Raw genomic sequence first — 21361 nt, 5'->3', positions numbered from 1 at the left:
TTTTTTAAGATTTTTATTTATTTATTTATTTGAGACAGAGAGAACGAGAGAAAGAGAGCACATGAGAGGGGGGAGGGTCAGAGGGAGAAGCAGACTCCCCGCCGAGCAGGGAGCCTGATGCGGGACTCGATCCAGGGACTCCAGGATCATGACCTGAGCCGAAGGCAGTCGCTTAACCAACTGAGCCACCCAGGCGCCCTGACCTTGTGATTCTTATCTAACGGCTGCCTAATATTCCAGAGGATGGGTGTTCCATCATTTGAGTTAGCCACTTCCCTGTTCTTGGCCATCAAGGTTGTTGACAGTCTCTCACTATCATTCAGCTCATGGATTTAGATGCAGTTTTTATAGAGACAGAGAAAACATCTTTGACAAAGCGACTGGCTTTTGAAAGTTGAAATAAACAAGTGGCTCTAGCTACACTGTGTGTCTAGCAGATAAAAAATGACACAAGGTGGGAAAGCCCGCGTGTGGAGAGTTGGCAGATAATAATTCTTATGGCAGAACAGAAATCACCACCAATAGTTTGTAACTAACACACACAGTGATATTCACTTAGAAATACGCCAAGCAGTTCCATTCTAGCCTCTCCTTTTCTGCCCCCTTAAGCCAGAACTGCATAAAAGGGGACAACTTTGCTGGTACTTTCTGCATTAAACTACTAATTAGCATCCCTTGATTTGGCTTCTAAGCTTCAGTGCAGGATGCCAAGAAGCATGTGCTGCTCCCTGGGCAGAAGTAAGAAGGTCTCATGTTGGCTTTAGGCTGGCAGGTGGGGAGTGGCATACACAGCAGGTGGAGTGGTATATAGAACAGTTGGGGGGTGGTATATACAGCAGGTGAGGGCAGGGGGTGGCATACACAGCAGGTGGAGTGGTATATAGAACAGTTGGGGGGTGGTATATACAGCAGGTGAGGGCAGGGGGTATATATAGCGGGTTGGGAGTTGTATATAGAACAGATGGGGGGTATTGGTATATACAGCAGGCAAGGGGTAGTATTTATAGCAGGTGAGGGGATGTGGTGGTATACACAGCAGGTGGGGGAGTGGTATATAGAGCAGGTGAGGGGGTGGGTGGTGGGCTACTCCCGTATCCTCCTGCCACAGGAACTTAAGCTAGTCCGGGAAGAAGCATTTCACACCTTGCAGGAGAGAAAGATTTGGGGGTCGGGTGGCAGGTGTCCCAAGCCCTGAAGGTGGCGGCAGAAGGCGACTGAGGGAAATGGGGCGAGGAGGGCGGAGCTGAAGGGCGGGCCGCAGAGGAGCCCCGGGGGCGAGCTGGGCTCGCGGTGAGGCTGGCCTGCGGGGCCCCTCCCTGGGGCAGGAGGGCCTCAACTGGGCCCCGGGTGGACGCGGGGCGGGCCGGGGGCGGGGCGCGCGGGGGCGGGGCCCGGAGGGGGGCGGAGCACGTCTGCAGCCTCGGCGCCCCGGAGCTGTCCCCTGCGCGCGGCCCGCCTCGTCCCAGTGCCACCAACGCGCTCTCGCCCCCGCCATGCTCCTGCTGCTAGGGCTGTGTTTGGGGCTGCCGCTCTGCGCGGGGTCTCTGGAAGACGCGAGAACCCGGGATGACACTTCGGAACAAGTAAGTAGATTTGGGAGGACCTACAGATGGCCCGGGGCGCAGGCTGCCATCCCTTCCCGCCGCATTCTTCCGGCGCGTGGCTGTTGGACAGACTCCCTTGAATGGCTCCTGGACGCAGGGAAGGGAGGGATCACCCCCACCTCCTGTCACATCGTCCCCCCTTCTCCTCTCCGATCCCCAATCTTCTGCTCGCAAGCTTCTCCATCTGTTGGTCACTCTTGGCGAGAGTTTGGATGATGAACTTTCCTGCAGAATTGTGTCTGGGACTTGAAAGCTCTGCAGAACCAAATATTGGCTCCTGTTGTTGAGGGTGTTCAGTTTTGAGAGAGAGAGAGAGAGCCCCAAGCCAATTACAAAGTTTCTTCTTTAAGATGCAAGTATGGGGTGGTGTGTTGTTACTGTTGTTCCTAGCTGTTCAGAGAAAAAAGCACAATCTAGAACTTGCAAACTCTGCTCCACTTTCCCCATCTGAAAATCAGGGGAACTCGACTTTCCCATCAGGTTCTTATCAATGGGTTAGCAGTTCAAAGGTGGCCTGATGGTCGGGGAGGACCAAAAACCGAGGGCTCACTTACTGGAGTTAATATTCCGTGCATCTGCCAGAGTTTGTTTTGAAAGGCTCAACCTCACAGGTGGATAAAAACTTGCAAGTATGAAATCTCATTGCCATGTCTGAGGAACAGAAAAGCTTTTTGAAAAATATAAAACGAATTGACAAAAATATCAATGTAAAGACCTTATGGGGGAAATGGCTGTGTCCCAATTAAAGTAGGCAGTGCTTATCTACATCTCCTGGTGCTGTTTCCACATGTATCATTTAAATTATTTTAAAATTGTTTAGCTTAAAGCATGTTTCACAGGATGGGAACGAGATCAGTAGACATACTTTTCTAGCAGCTTGCTCTGAAGAGCAGATCTGGAAGACAGTTACTCTCTTGTTGACTCTGCCCGTGGATGTGCTTTCTGCACAATGAAAGAAATGGTACTTCTCTTATAGGGTCGTCAGGAGGAATAACCAGGACAGAGTCCAGGAGGCTGAGAGGTGGAGGGGGGAAAGTGCCCGCTTTGGATCCAGAAAGAAAGACTAGTCTTTACTTTACCCTTTACAGTTGTGTGGCCCAGACAGGCTATTTAATTTCTCTTCACCTTCCTTTCTGGTTGGTCATGGCAGGGAATACAGCTCCTTTTGAGCATACTTTAAGGAGCCAGCTGCTAGTTTGTGTCAAGGACCTGGTATACAGTGGGCGCTCAATAAATGCTAGATGTGTTCGTCAGTGGCTAAGGGCATGGGCTTGGTGTCAGGCGGCCGGGGTTTGATTCCTGGTTCTGTCCAGCTCTGGGATGCTGGGCAAGTTACTGGTTGCTTCAATTTCCAATTCTGTAAACTGTGGGAAATAATAGGGTATTAAGGATTGAAGAGTTAATACTCCTAAAGTGCTTGGTACAGTGTCCACACTTACTGTTAGCTCTTGCCATCAGGCTTGGGCTGCTGAAGCGCAGAGGGAAGGAATTTGGGGTAAAGAGCTTGAAAGTTTTGGGGGGGGCGGAGGGAGGAAAGTGTGGGAGGAACCAAAACAAGGATTCTGTTTATGAGCTAGGAGGAGGGATTAAAGCTCCAACATCTGCCAGTGCAAGTAGGCTTAACACTAAACTTTTCCTGCATAGAATAACATGCATTTGGCCCATTTTAGGGATTTCATGCTGCCTTCAAACCACAGCACTACTTATGCATCTTGAAAATGACTCAGACAGAAATTCCCAAGATACGAAATTCTATGAAAATTTGCAAATTTTACCTTTTTATCTCTATTAAAAAAAAAAGTAACAACGTGTGTGTGTGTGTGTGTGTGTGTGTGTGATGTAGGATTTAAGAACACAGGCTCCAGAACCAGACTTCCTGGGTCCAAATCGTGGCCCTGCACTCCCTGGAGAGTTACTTATTATCTGTGGGTCTCTGTTCACTCATCTCTAGAATGGGGATGGTGAAATTACTTAATTAAAAGGATCTTGAAGATTTAAACTTCAAACAGTACCTAGCAATGGAGTTAGTGCTTATTCTCCATAATTTTGGTCTTCAAAATTATATGTAAACTTAATTTATAAATGTAAATGCGTATGTCAATTTTATGTAAATTTTAATGTCCAAGAACATGCCTATTAGCTTGCATTGCAATTGTTATTTGTTGCTTACCTTCAATTGGCAATATTACTAATAACACCTTAAATTCAAGTTCCTTCATCACCTCTGGCCCTCCACCCCATTTGTAAATATTACCCAGAGGAAGGGACTGCTCTCAGCAGTGGTCTTCAAACTTTGGTATGCAAAAGGACACTCAGGGCGCTCATCAAATATGCAGACTCGGAGCCCTGGGTGGCTCAGTAAGTTAAGCGTCTGCCTTCAGCTTGGGTTATGATCCCAGGGTCCTGGGATCGAGCCCGCATCGGGCTCCCTGCTCAGCGGGAAGCCTGCTTCTCCCTCTCTGCCTGCCTTGTGCTCTCTCCCTCTGTCAGATAAATAAATAAAATCTTAAAAAAAATGCAGACTCCTCAGCCCCCACCCCACTCCCTTCAGTTAAGATTCATTAGGTTTGGGGTGGGGCCCAGGTGATTCTGATACAGATGATCCACCAACCACATGTAGAGTATTATTACTTTAAAAGAATCTTTCAGGAAATTAATATTAAAAAGGAAGTCTCTTGTATAAAATCAGCCTGTTACAGATTTATCTGTTTCCTAAATTTCAAATTGATATTGTTTCCTTAAATCAGGATAGGGCTGTATTCCTATTACTATAAAAGCAGTTTCTAATTTACAAAATAACAATAGCCACTAATTATTGAGTGTTCCTAATGTCCCACAGAGTTTGCTAGTGGCTCTATGTAAAAATAATAAGAAGCAATAAAGGATATGGTGAAGAGCACTCCAAGTGGAGCCAGACTGTCTAGGTTCAAATCTGCATCCCAGCACTAACTGGCTGTGTGTAGCTGGGCAAGTAACTTAACCTCTCTGGGTCTCAGTTTCATCATCTGCAAGATAGAACTGTTACTCTCATTGGCAAGAGTGGATCTAGGTTTTTAGAGGCAAGTCAAGTTTATGTAATTGGCAGGGCCCTCTTGAAGAAAAAGAGTATCAAATTATGACCACAAAAATTAGGTGCTAAAGTGAACATTTGTTTAAGGTGATAAACAGTTCACAACAAATGCCACCTTTTTAAAGGCTGACAAACACCACAGACATCAGCCACTGTTGAGGGACTGTGCAAGTGAGGGATCCTGAAGCTTACATTTTATTAGCTTCTAAATAATAATAATAAACCCACTTCTTCTCTTACAGTTGCTGTGAAGAGTAAGTGGGTTAATTCACACAGAGTACATGCATTCAGTAAGCACCAAAGTAATATTAGCTATTTTTATTGTTTATGGACCGCCTGGTTAAATCTCTGACTACCATTGCAAGGAAAGTCTTAGTGTGCTTACTTTCCAGGAGAACCACAGAATTCCCCCTAGGGGAAGTGACAGACCCTGTGACACGTGCAGAGCCTGGATTAGAACCCAGGTGTGCTGAATGCCAAGGCTGGGCTTTACGGACTCCTCCAAAGACCAAGCCACTTTCATATTTATAACGTAATAGAATTTGTTTCAATGTCACTTTTATTTGCGACTTCTGGCATATGGATAGTGTTCAGTATATGCTTGTGGTACCACATCGATTGTGGGGATACATTTCTGATTCCCTGAATTGAGAATTTCTGGAGTTTTCGTTTTTTATAATCTGCCGCTCAGAACCAAACCTCTGCATTTGGAAACACAAATTAAGAATCAAGACAATTTTTTGTTTTTGTTTTTGTTCTTAACTCTTTAAAAAGTAAAGTTACTAAAAGATTTTGTGAACTCCAAACCACTCCGGACTGTCTCCTTTAGAGGCATGGGTGTGTTTGTTAAAAAGGAGTCCTCAAATGAATGGGAAGAAGGATATCGTGGGAGAGGGTTCAGAGATTTACTCACTCCCAAACCAGCTGTCTCTTGTTTCATTGAGTGGAAGGGGGAGGGAGGAGAGGGAAGTATTGAGAACCGGATCCATGAATTGTATTTGACTTCATTTTCCTACCCAGCAATCTCCCCCACACCTCGGATGCTCATCGAAAGCAGTCTTGCCTCCGGTATTGTCAGGGTTTCGGTCGGAGACCCCGGCTATCTCCCTGTAGCTAACGACCAGCTGGCTGGCTCCATTTAGGAAGATGGGGCCATGGGAAGGAGACCTAAGCATTTCGGAGGGGGGGGGGCGGGATTCCTGAATCTCCTCATTTTCCTAGAGGCAAAGTCCATTTCCCTTGTTTTTCACAGGTGAAGAAAAGAAACAGTGACTTGCCTAAGGCCAGTTGCCTTTTTTTTTTTTTTAAACTACCTGGAAATTGTTTGGAATTGTAGCCCAAAAGTGAAGTTTCTTCTTCTTCCATGGCTGAGATTATGGGTGCCCCTGAATTGCAAACGCAGGATGTTCAGCTATGACTAGCTGAACATCCTGCAGCAACATTACTCTGAAGGAATAAAACTTTTGTGCGAAGCATGTCATTACCCAAACAGGAAGGAATCTTCCCAGATGAATTGTTCTCAGCCCAGGTGATGGACTGCGACTCTAGTGCTTTTCCAACCTGTGGCCATAGGTTTTGTGTCAGGCCCTCTAGCACACCTCTAGCACATCTCTGAGGCCCAGACTCCTGAGTTCCTGGCTCTTGGTTTCAGGATCAGAACACCCTCAGTGGACAGGGGCCAAATGATAAGTAGGTTCCTAGTACAGAGCCCTGTAGGAACTCTCCCCTTCTGTCCCTTGATGAGGGTGTGGCTGAGGTTGGCCCAAATGCAGCATCCCTTGGATCTGTTACGGAACCCAGACATTTCTGTTCAGTCAACCTGGGTCGTTACAGCATCCATGCCAAAAGGGAATGTCTGTGTTCTGCATATTCTGAGTATCTTTCACCCAGGTTAGAATTAGGTTTCGCTGTTTTCCTCTCTTCCCATGCTCTTTCCCATTTATGGACCTTTTGGAAAGCTCTAAGGGTATTTCTCTTTCTTCTAATACTGATCCAACACTGTGATAAATCTGGGGGGAAAATACAGTCCATATTACTCAAATTATGAATATTTACGCAATGCCTGTTATCTTTTACCTATAGGTGGACTAAATGATAACGTAGATGGGGGATTCTAGACTCCACAGCCCCGACAGTGTTATTGCTACACTTTTTGTGCAAAGGAAATCTTCACTAACCCTCTCACTCCTGGTAGTGAGTGCTGCTTGGTCCATACGAGTTTGAGAGGCGGTGGTAGGTCTCTGAAGCTATTTCTCAGCATAGTTCCTGTATTGAACCTGATGCTCCATCAGTTTTTCCTGCCCTTTCGTCCCACTCCAGCAAATGCCTGCATGACTGGTTCAACCACACCTCTAGCGTAGAGCCTCTCATGGTCACTCAGGGGCATAGCAAACTCTACTTTTTTCCATTTCCTTTGTAACTTACAAAAACCACCCTCTCTATTAAGCTTTCATGAGTACTTTTCTTTCTTTCAAGTTATATAGTATGGTCCTTGATGGCAAGGATCCTGGCTTATGTTTCTCAATAAATATTGTGGCCTGGACATCTTCTGTTCCAATGGTGAATAAGCCCAGCTCAGGAAGAATAAAGAATCTTATTTGGGCCATCTCCTAAGTCTATGATTTGGAACTCCAAGCTCTTGAGATCACTACTCATGGCACCCTTGACAGTGAGCTGGAGTCAGTTACATATCTGTCCTGAAACCCCACTCCCAAATTCTTATGAGGCTTTGGGAAACACTCGAACCATAAAAGGGATCAGGAATCCCTAACTAAAAACAACGATGACGACATTGGTGTTGTTTCCAGTTCCAATCCTCACTGGCACCAGGAGTCTGTCTCCACCGGGAAGCTTTGATTCTGGTTCAATCTCCTTTAAACTTGGACTGAAGCGTTGCCATAGTGATCCCCTGAGACATCAGATAGTCATCTCAAAAATGAAAAACAAACTTCTCTTGTTCTCCTGAAAGCTTGTTTATTTTCTTGGAAAACCTATTTTACAGAGGACGAAACTTCAAAGAAAATACTTGAGATCAATCACAGATTATAATACCTGAGAGAGGTTGGGCTTTCCTTCTGACCATTGAGATGTTAAGCGGTCCCCAGCCTATTCCACAATTTGAGGAAGAGAAAGACCTGACACGAACCTGCAGAGCTGGTGAAGACCTTGCCCAGAATGCTTATTCTGGCTTTCCGTGGACAGTGTCTCAGATATAAAACCTCATTTTAGAGAGAGAAACCAGTATCATCCTACTAATTGTTTGGTTCTCATTTGGACTCAGGGTGGTGGGTGTCAACCTAAATCCTGTACTGTTTCTCCTGTTCCGTGTTCTATAGAATAAGAGGCTCTGTAATGGCTTATAATGATAATTTACAATAGTATCTATATTTTTTTTTCAGGGGAGATCAAAGGAGGATAGGGATTAAAACATTACTGTTATGACTTTAGTTTACCAAACAGAAATATCTTTATTTTTTTTCTGTTATGGAAGTAAAGCATGTTAATTTGTGAAAAACTGAGATAATACAGGAAAGTTTAAAGAAAAATAATTCAACCACCCAAAGGTAGCAGCCCTTAGCGCTGTGCTGCACATTCTACACATAGAAACATTTACACTTATGAAAATTAGATCATGTTAAATACAATTTTTTTAAATTTTATTTTATTATGTTATGTTAGTCACCATACATTACATCATTAGTTTTTGATGTAGTGTTCCATGATCCACTGTTTTCGTGTAACACCTAGTGCTCCATTCAATACGTGCCCTCTTTAATACCCATCACTGGGCTAACCCATCCCCCCACCCCCCTCCCCTCTAGAACCCTCCGTTTGTTTCTCAGAGTCCATAGTCTCTCATGGTTCATCTCCCCCTCTGATTTCCCCCCCTTCATTTTTCCCTTCTATAATGTTTTATTACCAGATTTAGTCACTTAAAATGTGTCATGGATATATTAATCAGGATAGGCTAGGTTATCCTGTGGTAACAATGTCTTCAAAATCTCAGTGTCTTAAATACCACACATTTATGTCTTGCTTACACAACCTGTCCATCGCGGATTGGTGGTGGTCACTTGGGAAGTCGGGCTTGATGAGCAGCTACCAGTTCAAACATTGCTAATTACTGTGCCAGAAAGCAAAAGCAGTTCTGTAGGATCGTACGTCTGTAATTAAATCACTTGACCCGGAAGTGACGAATGCTACTTACATCCCTAAGTTACTGGCTGGAGCTAGTTGCATGGCCCCCTGCCTTCGCAATGGTCCCAGAAAATGCAACCCTTCTGGCAGACAGCCAGAGAAATGTTTGGTGGACAGCACTGAAGTCCAGTAAAGTGAACATTTATTGATGCCAGTAAATATAGATACACGCCATTCTTTTCTTTTTTAAAAAGATTATTTATTTGAGAGAGAGAGAGCTCGAGCAGGAGGGGCAGAGGGTGAGGGAGAGAGAATCCCAAGCAGACTCTGGGCTGAGCGAGGAGCCTGATGTGGGGCTCGATGTCATGACCATGAAATCATGACCTGAGCCAAAACCAAGAGCCGCTTAACTGACTGAGCCACCCAGGCACCGCACACATCATTATTTTCTATAGCCATGTAATTAATCCATGTATCATAATATGCTGAATATACTGAATAATATACTGAACCAGACCTTTTTTTAAAGATATTTTAGGCTATTTCTAATTATTAACAATTGTTTTATTTTTTTTTAAGATTTTATTTATTTATTTGACAGAGAGAGACACAGCGAGAGAGGGAACACAAGCAGGGGGAGTGGGAGAGGGAAAAGCAGGCTTCCTGCCAAGCAGGGAGCCCAATGCGGGGCTCGATCCCAGGACCTGGGATCATGACCTGAGCCGAAGACAGACGCTTAATGACTGAGCCACCCAGGCACCCCACACATCATTATTTTCTATAGCCATGTAATTAATCTATGTACCATAATATACTAAATATACTGAATAATATACTGAACCAGACCTTTTTTTAAAGATATTTTAGGCTATTTCTAATTATTAACAATTGTTTTAAAAGTTGCAAAATTTTTTCTTATTTTTTTTCCTCTTATGGTACTTTTCTGTAAGTAGAATTTCTAAATTAAAAGATATGCATACTGATGGGAATGGAAAAATGTTGCAGCCACTTTGGAAAACAGTTTGGCAATTTCTTAAAAAGTGAAACTTAAATTTACCGTATGACCTGGGCATTCTACTCCTGGATATTTACGTCCAACACAAAGACTTGCATGTGAATGTTTATAAAAGTTTCACATTATTCGTAATAGCCCAAAACTGGAAAAAACCTGAATGTCACCTGGTGAATGGATAAACAAAATGTGTCATATCCATACAATGGAATATTACTTAGACATGAAAAGGAATGAAGTATTGATAAATGCTACAACAGGGATGACCTTGAAAAGGTTATGTTAAGTGAAAAAAGCCAGTCATAAAAGACTATATATTGTATGATTCCATTCCTTTGAAATGTCCAGAATGGGCAAATCCCGAGGGACAAAGTAGATTATTGGTTGGGAGGTGACAGGTAAGGGGTGCATGGTTTCTTTTTGACATAATAAAAATGTTCTAAATTGACGGTGGTGATGGGTGCACAACTCTGTGAATATGCTAAAAAACATTGACTTGTGCACTTTAAGTGAATGAATTGTATTGTTTTTAAGTTACACATCCTTGCGCTGTTAAAAAAAAAAGATACGCCTAAAGTCCAAGCATATTTTTCAAGTTTTCAATCAACATTATCAAATTGCCCTCCAGAAAGGATGATTCATTACTCACAGCAATAGTAGTTAACACTTTATTTGAACAGTGATTTGCCATGAAACTGTTCAACAACCAGCTAGGACTTTTAAATTAGTCCAGAGTGGCTGATTAATTAATACAAGTTTTCTTTTTTTTTAATTTTTTTATTGTTATGTTAATCACCATACATTACATCATTAGTTTTTGATGCAGTGTTCCATGATTCATTGTTTGCATATAACACCCAGTGCTCCATGCAGAACGTGCCCTCTTTAATACCCATCACCAGGCTAACCCATCCTCCCATAATACAAGTTTTCTTTAAATGAGGATTTTTATCACCTTCCCATGCCCCTCCTCCCCGTGTGGGAAAGTATGGTTAAATAACCAGAAAAAACACAGTGAGAAAATTCAAGATAAGTTCAGTTTTGCTTGCAGTTTCCTAAAGTTTTGAGTTGAATAGTTGAGCCCCTCAGAGAAGAACTGAATACATTTACTCATTGTAATAGACACAATAGCAAAGAGCTTCTTTTGAAGCCAGAAATAGGATAAAATGGAGTGCGGATATTCTGATGAATTCTTTGCTCTTGTCATTTCATACTCCTCTAACAGACAGAAGAACACGCAGGTGATGAGGTAATGCCATCACGGCTGAAGCAGTCAACCCGGGCTGAGGGGGTGGGTTCTCGCTCTGGCCCAGCAGCTCCTTCATCGAAGGTCCAATCTACTTTTCAGGATGGACCGTCTCTTCTGTGAATTTGAATAGATTTTAACCCCCCTCATGTAATGCATTTCAGAATGACCTCACAATCATATTTCATGACTCTTTTCTTCTTATAGGTTGGACGCAGGTTGCCAAGGCAAGCCCGACTGTTGCAAAGGCTGGTATGTATGTTCCGGGGGCATCTTCAACATCTGTTCCCTCGCTACTCTGTGTATTTTGAATCAGGCCCTAGCTTGGCTTGCAGCTCCTCCAAAGCTTGTAAAGTTGCTTGCGGAAGAATGCTGACATTAAACAGTGTAGCTTTTATAAGGCTTTCTTGAAGTGGACTTTTCTGTCTGGAAAGAGACCTGATTATTTCCGTAGGGCTCTAAGGACAAAGGATGGAGTTCCAAAGCATTTCAAAAAAATAAAAAACTTAAACTAACCTGTACTTTTTATGGCATTCTTACACAAGAAATAAAGGCCTTGTAGTGAAGTAAACAACTAAAGCAAGCAAAGAATTCACATTGGTAGCTTACAGCTTCATGGAATGGAGTTGAGCGAGGCTCTCGGTGCATGTTGGAGGCTATCGGATTGGAATTTGGGCAAGTGTTCAGGAACTTGAAGAGCTTATTTGAACCAATCTCCATTCTGAGATATGGATTCGGCAGCAGTTCTTTAGGAGGTAGGCGTCCCTCCAGGGCCTCTCTACACCGGGGCGGTGTCTGAGTCAGTTCTAGCTTCAGCATGACCCATGGCACGATCATTACCATCTTTGTCGGGCTGGGATGTTGTGTTCTTGTTATTTCCTGCTCGGCTTCCCCCTCCCCCTTCCTTCTCCTGATCCTCCCAAGTTTGTTAACCTCATAATCATTCTTTCACGTTTTTCTCCACATTCACATAGTCGTAGACAGACGTAGACAAACATAAACATGTCAAGAATTGTGAAGAGTCTGGATTTTCCCCAGCTTGCAAGCCAAGGATTGTGGGTTTGTTGCCATTGCATGCATGCCAGCAGAATGCAGGAGACTCCTGGGTCAGAGACAGAGGACGATTATTGCTCACAGAATAGCAGTGCCAGAGTGTCAGTGTTTGTACCATTCCTGGGCCCCATCCTGTTCCCATATGGTCATACGGAGGGCGCTGGAGACACCGACACAGGAGAGGAGCTCTGCGCGGAGGGAACCTGACTCTTATGAGGACCAAGCCTGCTTGATCTTTGTCCCTGGACGGGCACGTTCTCTTTATTATTCTAGATATTAAACCAGCTTCCCCTTTGCTGTGGAGGGAGATCCCACCTCACTCTTCCAGAGCTGTTCACCATCCAAACATCCTTGAAAAGACAATTCAGAACAAAGGGAGCTAGTGCCTCTGCTCGAAAAATGTGCAGAAATACCAGGGGCTCCTGGAGAATAGTCTCCCGGCAAGACCTGTACACATATTCATTCACTCATGCATGCATCTATTCCAGCTGATCTTTCTTTTTTTGAATGCTTACTATTTACCCTGCATCATAGGCATTGGGAATACAGCAATGAACAAGACAGACCAAAGACCCTGTCTTTCATAGACCTTGAATTTTAAAGTGGGGCAGAGATAGGCAAAGAAGACAAAGTGAATAAACAAATGATAAGTGTATTAGTAACGGAGGAGATGACAGGTACCACTGAGAAAAAGAACACGCCGCAAGAAGATGGCGGAAACAGAGACATTTGCATATATGAGATTACTGATCCTCGCTTTCAAACAGGGGGATCATATAATGACAGCTAAGGCTGGCTGAGCGCTTGCTGTGGGCCTGGCATTATTCTAAGTGTGTCACGTTGTACAATTCTTTGGGGCGTTACAGAGGAGAAAGCAGAGGCTCAGAGGGATTGACTAACTCACCCAAGACTACATGTTTGGGAAGAGGTGACAGAACCAGGATTTGAGCCCCACATCTGGCTTCTGTGTGCACTCTTTACACATGCACTGCCTTGTCAAATACTGGTCTCTTTTCCCATTTCTTATTATTTTCAATCAACAGTATGTCATTTGGCCTAACTGTGTATCCATTCTTTTAGATGGTGAAAAAAATTCCACGTTGTTGGCACACCGTAATTTATTAAGCATTGTGCTTAATAAATTGGATGAGCTTTCAACTTGTCTCCAGTTTTTTGGCCTCTGTAAAAAATGCTGCAAAAAAATTTTTCTGATCATTCTGTTATGTGGGTGTTTTTTAGTCTATGGCCTAGATTTTCAATAGAAAGATTGCTGGATCAAAGTGCATGGACGTTTTACATTTTGATAGATGTCAGACTGCTTTTGAATACTATTGCTCTTAATACTATCTGTATTAATTCCATTTCTATGAGCGATGGTAAATATGCACATTTCTGCCAGCAAACATATAATCACTCTTTTTGGCTTGTCAGTCTCTTAGATATAAAGTCCTATCTCATTGTTCCTTTAACTAGCATTTGCCTGACTACTTATGAATTTAGACTTTTTTCCCCATACATTTATTGGCCATTTAGAGTGGTTCTTCTGTGAATTGTATGTGTGTGTGTGTGCACGCGTGCGCATGTGTGTGTCCTGTACCCATCTTTCTATTGTGTCTTTTATCCCCCAGTGGTCTGTATGTTAGAGATCTTTGTAATAGTAATAGAGATCTCTGTCTTCCAAATTGGAAGAATTCCCCCCTCAAATGTGTCATTTGTCGATTAACTTTGTTTATGGTATGTTTTCCATGTAGAAGTTTTAAGTGCCTTAGTAATAAATAAGTTTATCTTTTCTTTATAGCCTTTGAGTTTTCATTTTTGGTTTCAAAGATTTTCTTGACCCTTAGACTTTCAATATTTATATAATCACTGAGATTTTCCTAGAAATCTCTAAGAATTTTAAAAGTCTTACTTTAACACGCATTATGCCTTTTTACCATGAACTTTAGTACATCCAATGGGTACCGGAATGCTCTTCCCAGCAGTAGACCTGATGCATCATTCTCTTTTGCAAATGTCTGTGGTGACTTCACGTTACCTATAGGATAAACTGCAAGGACACCTAAGGCCCTGTGTGATCTGACTGTGGTCAGCCTCTGCAGCCTCAGTTTATCCTGTGAGTCTCCTTATAGTTTATGCTCTAGTTGGCCATGCTAATTTGAAGGTCTCTGGATGTTCTCTAAGTAATGAATAGAATGTGGACGGCAATAGCTGTTCCTTTCATATCACTGCCAGCTCATGAACCACAGGGATTTGCCTGATTTTCTTTTGAATTAATTAGATACCCTTTTTATGACACTCTCTGGCAAACACATACGCAAAGAAAATTTGTATTTTAAAAATCAGGGGGTATCTTTGTATCTGAGTATCCATGGTCCTTAACAAATAGTGGCCTGATTTTCACTGTCATCATTTAACCTCTCAGTGGCAGGAGCATGTCTTGGCATCTTCTTCATAGCAGGTAGTCTAAAATTTGTACCTGGGGTTTGTTATAAGCAGATATGGTGAGACCTGGAGACCTGGAACTGATCATCACGAAGAAAGGAGTTTATACTCACAGGTCCCTAGGAACAGGAGGCCCCGTGCTGGTCTCTGGTTGTCTGGGATCTGGCCCTGGGGTGACTTGGGGAAAGGGGAATCTTGGCTTGGTGTATGAGAGCTTGACAAAGGAGGTGGCTGGGAGTGTGGGCTCTGGACGGGTGGGTTGTGTGTCAAAGGTGGGCTCATGCAGGAGTAGTTTGCTGTCTCTAGGAATTAGCTTGCCCTGGGAGGGACAGTCTCTCCAGGAGCAAGGCCCCAAATGCCAGAGCATCAAGAACATAGAAAATATAGTCAACCAGCATGGTGCTGAGCGTTGTTACCTCACTGAGGGCTAGTTACATATGTGTCTGTCTCCTTTGTCCCGACTCTAGCCATTGTGGTTTATTTTTTGTTAGGAGGTGTATAGAGTAGGGTTTTTTGTTTTGTTTTGTTTTGTTTAGTTTTACAATCTTTTCTTTTTTTTTAAATTTTATTTTATTATGTTAGTCACCATACAATACATCATTAGATTTTGATGTAGTGATCCACAATTCATTGTTTTCGTATAACATAGAATAGGGTTTTTTTCTTAACATAGAAGTGATAATTGCATTTTATGTTTCCTCTCCTCTAATCGTAATGAAACGTTGCTCAGTAGAATGTATTACCACAAACAGGCAATTCAGAGCTGATGCCACCCTCTGTCTATAGAGACGTAAAACTGTGTCACCCAGGTGGCAAATACAGTCCCCAGGGAGGTGCCTTGTCTAAAAGTCTTCTGCTTCATGTAACAGCAACATGGGCTGGTTGTTTTTCTCAAAAAGGAGAGACATGAAGGTGCCATGAAGGTCTCTGGACCCAGAGTCCACCAAGTGCCCAGTGCCAACCTTCTTCTTTATAAAGTGAGGGGATGCTGAGTTACGTGATTTCTGTGGTTCTCTACCATCTCCAAAAGTATTTCTTCTAATGGTCACTAGGGAACCGTTAGACCAGAATAAAACAACAAAAGGTTAATCTTCTGGGAAGAGTCCTGGTTCTGACCAAACATTGCTCAGTTAATTTCCAGATGGCATCTTGGGTAATTCAGGACATCCTCTGGGTGGCTTGATTTTAAGTGACTCACATGAGTCACACAGAAGGCTTTGGTCCCTTGAGCAGCTAATTAAGACACTCCCTGCTTCAAACTGCTTTTCCATCTGTTTAGCCTTTGTAGGAAAAATAATGAAGAAGCTGTTTTGTCACAGGAAGACTTGACTTTGCCTCCGATTTTCCAGTTGACATCCCCAAATGAAATAATGAGTTAACTATAAATATGGAAAGCATGTTGGATTTTTAAGAACCGTGCATTGGGAAAAACTGAAGCAACTATTTTATATCCTTCCTTTAATGACAAATTTTCACGAACCTCTGCCATTCCAAGTTCTGTCCTTGGCTTTGGGCATGTCGGTTTCCTGACAGTCTTGTGTACCCGTCCAGTGTTCTCACAACGCACCCCCTTTCTAATTAAACTGCTCGATTCTTTGTTCCAGGAATGTGCTAAGGCTCATTCCTGCTTCTATGCCTTTTGTGTTTTTAGAATGTTCTTTTTGTTCTTCTTCACCACATACAAATTCTACATTTATTTTAAAACCTTTTCTTACTTTTACAGACCTCACTGATTTCTCTTTCTTATGAATTCTGGAAGGTCTTCAGGCAATGAGTGAATATGTACATCTCTATATATCTTCCTATGTTGCTTTCTATGTTTTGCCCTTTCTTCCCAATGTGATCATAGGTGCCTTGAGAGAAGGATCCATGTGTAGTGGTTCTTCTCAGTCCTTCATGGAATTTAATCTAGAGGAGTGGTTAATAAATTCAAGTTAATTACCATTTCTTTTGGGGGGGATGTGTGTTTTTCTTTCATTGTTCAAGGTTCAAAAATTCAATTCCATTAATGTTCTTGAGTTTTACTCTATGCTGACAGCTATGGGTAAAAAATAAATAAATAAAAAAAGGGAAGAAGTCATGGTCCCTGTTCTGTGTATGGTCTCATAGGGACAGGGGAAGGGATGAGCAGCTTGGGGGTGGGGTGGATAATGCGCATAAGTGGCTTTAGTAGATTGTAGGCTGAGGGTGCTGTCCGGTAGGGCAAGGGCCACGAGGCATAAGTAACAGTGGGGTCTCCTGTGGGAAAATAGTAACTGGGCAGAAGCAATAAAACTAAAATAGTTTCTTGAAACTTTTCTCAATCTGTCTCTTGGGCCCATAAACTGTGTCCTATTTTTGATGTAGTACTGTGGAAAATGTCTACCATATCCATAATCTTAATTTGAGGCCAAAAAAAAAAAAAATACCATAATGGTTCAGCTTAGTGTTTTGTCAGATGTCTTCTAATTTCACATTTGAATTTTAAGTTTAATGAAATGATAATTTAGAATTATCTCATGAATAAGGACAAATTAACATGACATTACAAACAGTCTCAAGGGTACCAAGTGAAGAAAATTTCATATTATTGTCAGAACAGTGCTGGGCAAGGATTACCTACTGAAGGAGCTGGATTTCACTTGGAATGGTCTACAGCTGGGGCTGTGTACTGTGTTCCTCTAAGTTGGGAACTTACTAAGTTCTTTTCCCAATTATTACTCTACTTTTATGTAAAAGAAGTAAGCGGTGGGTCACTGTGGCCCAGATTCAAAGATTAAATGAATTCAACTCCACCTCTCAGTGGCAAGAAAAAGAATTTGTGGTCATCAAAAAATTTTGTTCAATTTTTTCATTACTGTATTAAAATACATATAACACAAAAGTTACCTTTTAAGCCATTGTAAAGTGTACAGTTCAGTGGTATTAAGTACATTCACACAGTCATACAAACATCACCACCATCAATCTCCAGTCACCCATTAAACACTAACTCCCCATTCCTCCCTACTCCCAGCCCCTGGCAACCACCATTTTCCTTTCTGTCTCAATGAATTTGATTACTCTAGGTATTTCATGCAAGTGGAACCATACAGTATTTGTCCTTTGGTGACTGATTTATTTCACTTAGCATAATGTCTTCAAAATTCATCCATGTTGGGGCACCTGGGTTGTTCAGTCAGTTAAGCATCTGACTCTTGGTTTCAGCTCAGGTCATGATCTCATGGTTGTGGGACTGAGCCCCGCATTGGGCTCTACACTCAGCTTGGAGTCTGCTTGAGATTCTCTCTCTCCCTCTCCCTCTGCCTCTCTCCCTGCTTACGCCCTCTCTCTCTAAAATAAATAAATCTTAAAAAAAAATTCATCCAGGGGCACCTGGGTGGCTCAGTCATTAAGCATCTGCCTTCAGCTCAGGACATGATCCCGGGGTCCTGGGATCGAGCCCCGCATCGGGCTCCCTGCTCGGCAGGAAGCCTGCTTCTCCCTCTCCCACTCCCCCTGCTTGTGTTCCCTCTCTCGCTGTCTTTCCCTCTGTCAAATAAATAAAAATCTTTAAAAAGACTTTTTAAAAAATTCATCCATCTTGTAGCATGGGTCAGAATTTCCTTCCTTTTTAATATTCCATTATATGTATAAACCACATTTTGTTTATCCCTCCATCTGTCAATGGACACAGGTTGCTTCCACATTTTAGCTACTGTGAATAATGTGGTGCTGAACATAGGTGTAGAGATGGTGGTCACTTTTAATCTAGTAGAACAGAGGACATGAATGAGCAGAATAAGCTTGGAATAAGGAAAAATCTAGTAAAAACACAGTGAAATGGCTGCTCACTCTCAGCCTTAGGGTCTGTGAGATAGTTGGGATTGGTAGGCGTGGGGAGCTGTTCGTATAGGACTTGGGTCTGATCTAGAGCATCAGCCACCATTAATTAGTTCCAGCAGCTTATGGTCATGTGGCAATGTGCATCCAGAGTTGGCCCCACTATCTGTTTCAAGAGAAATGGGCATTATGGATTTTGATGTGAACTTTCCAATTTTTAAATGTTGTCCCCCTAAATGAAAAATTTTAAAAGACTGTGCAAGTCAAATAAAAATGCCTGTGGTCTATGTAATTTGAGATTTCTTCCTAAAACACACCACTCAGTAAAGGTATGCAAATGACTGATATCAGGGTTTTATCTCTTTAAATAGTGCAGACCAGGGATCAGCAAACTTTTACTTAAAGGCGTAGATAGTAAGTACTTCAGGCTTTGCAAGACTATGTAGTCTGTCACAATTACAGAGCTAACTCAACCATTCTACCCTGTAACATGAAAGTAGGTAGCCACAGATAATATGCAGATGAATGGATATAAATGAATTTCTGTTCCAATAAAACTTTATTTACAAAATCCTGTGGGCCTGCCTGCTATAGTTTGCTGACGCCTGGTGTAGACGAGTCAGAAGGCTGGGACATCTGAAGGAAGTTTCACACGATCAGGAAAAATAATTATAAAGGGTTGATGGGGGATAGAGGACTTGTTAATTAAAATATAGTGCATCTATGAAAAGAAAGTGCTGTGCATCCATTAAAAGAAGAATGAGAGGGATTGGTTTGTACGGTGGCAGATTGCATTTTTTCAAAGATAGTGGCCCTTTGATATTCCACTCCTCCCATTGAGATCTGCCTTTGAAATCAAATGTGCTTTTGCGACTCTTTCGCCCGGTAGAGTATGTTAGGGCATAAAAGGGGATATAGCTTCCACCTCAATGTTGGGAAATGTGCACTCATGAAGCCTCTGGCTTCCACATCATCAGTTGGACTAATGTGTGTGTAGTCCATGCTGTGAGTTAGCCTGAACTTGACCATGTGGAAGGACCACGTAGAGGGGCCCTGGGACAACATGAGATAGAGAGATGCCAGTCAGCCCTGAGCCGCTTCAGGAGCTCACTCTTCCAGCTCCAGCCACCTTCTGACTGGCTCCCTCTCCCCGGCCAAGCCTTTCTAGAATTCCTGACCACAGAAACCACAAGAGAAAAATGCCATGATTGCTACTGTTAAACCACTAAGTTTTAGAGTGGTTTGTTATGCAGCATGAGATAATTGGAACATGTACAGATACAGAAAGATGAACACACTGTATTATTAGGTGAAATTAAAGCAAATCAATACAGCATGGATTTATGGAAGGATATACCAAAAACTGTTAATTTAAGTATTGCTTCTGGGAAACAGAACTTAGATCTAGGGTGGGAGGGAGACCATTGTGTTTCCTTTTTTTTTCTGTGTAATTTGAAAGTTTTACCATGTGCATCTGTTACTTGATATTTTTTAAAAAACTGGTTTCCATTTTAAATAAAGTGGAAAATGATAACTAGAATTTTCTGAGTTCATGGGATTTTTCTCTTTCTTTTTTTAAGCATTGGCTCCTTTTTACCCAATGTATGTATAGAAATTAGAGTTGTGCGCAGTGGTATTGAGATGCTTCACAAATTCACATTATAAGAATATAAGGATATTGGAGATAAAAGAATATGTTGAAACATGGATAATTTAGGAAGAAAACCTATCTCCAGGGAAACCCTAAGTAAAAGTAAAACACTGCATCTCAATTTATGCTTTAATTTATCTCAGGGTTCCATTTTGGAAAGATGAGGAGATACAAATTTTAATTTAAAAAAAAACCAAGGGGTTATTGTGCTCTTAAGATCATTACCATTACCACCTTCCCCAGCCTTATTCTCATTGTCCTTACTGAAATATGGTGTGTGTGTGTCTGTGTGTGTGTATTTTTAAAGATTTATTTATTTAATTTAGAGAGAGCATTAGCACATGCACAAATGGGGGGAGGGGCAGAGGGAGAGAGAGAATCTCAGGCAGGCTCCACGTTCAGCACAGAACCATATGCAGGGCTTGATCCCACAGACCTGATTGAGATCATGACCTGAGCAGAAATCAAGAGTCAGATGCTTAACCAACTGAGCTACCCAGACGCCCTGAATTGTGGTATATATATATTTTTATTTTTTTCTTTTCTTTTATTATGTTATGTTAATCACCATACATTACATCATTAGTTTTTGATGTAGTATTCCATGATTCATTGTTAGCGTATAACACCCAGTGCTCCATTCAATACGTGCCCTCTTTAATACCCATCAGCAGGCTAACCCATCCCCCCACCCCACCCCTAGAACCCTCAGTTTGTTTGTCAGAGTCCATAGTCTCTCATGGTTCGTCTCCCCCTCTGATTTCCCCACCCTTCATTTTTCCCTTCCTACTATCGTCTTCTTTTTTTTAACATATAATGTAGTATTTGTTTCAGGGGTACAGGTCTGTGATTCAAAGAGTCTTACACAATTCACAGCGCTCACCATAGCACATACCCTCCCCAATGTCTATCACCCAGCCACCCCATCCCTCCCACCCCCACCACTCCAGCAACCCTCAGTTTGTTTCCTGAGATTAAGAATTCCTCATATCAGTGAGATCATATGACACATGTCTTTCTCTGATTGACTTATTTTGCTCAGCATAATACCCTCCAGTTCCATCCATGTCATTGCAAATGGCAAGATTTCATTCCTTTTGATGGTTGCATAATATTCCATCATATATATATACATCTTCTTTATCCATTCATCTATCAATGGACATCTTGGCTCTTTCCATAGTTTGGCTATTGTGGACATTGCTGCTATAAACATCAGGGTGCACGTACCCCTTCAGATCCCTACATTTGTATCTTGGAGTAATACCCAGTAGTGCAATTGCTGGGTTGTATGGTAGCTCTATTTTCAACTTTTTGAGGAACCTCCATACTGTTTTCCAGAGTG

General features: G+C 42.3%; 1 protein-coding gene across 1 annotated transcript in view; it reads left to right on the top strand.

The window, feature by feature from the left end:
* Window positions 1–1412: 1412 nt before the first annotated feature.
* Window positions 1413–21361, top strand: part of ITIH5 (inter-alpha-trypsin inhibitor heavy chain 5) — a 73344-nt gene continuing 53395 nt past the window's right edge. Inside the window, exons 1-2 of the mRNA XM_081820557.1 lie at window positions 1413–1583; window positions 11277–11321. Coding sequence (XP_081676683.1) covers window positions 1494–1583; window positions 11277–11321 — 135 coding nt within the window. The 5' untranslated portion in view covers window positions 1413–1493. The remainder of the gene's footprint in view (window positions 1584–11276; window positions 11322–21361) is intronic.

Source organism: Leptonychotes weddellii, chromosome 5 (assembly GCF_054177405.1).
Source record: "Leptonychotes weddellii isolate Sample4059 chromosome 5, ASM5417740v2, whole genome shotgun sequence".
NCBI lineage: Eukaryota > Metazoa > Chordata > Mammalia > Carnivora > Phocidae > Leptonychotes > Leptonychotes weddellii.
The sequence above is the reverse complement of the archived record's forward strand: the minus strand, read 5'-3'. Positions and strand labels throughout refer to the sequence as shown.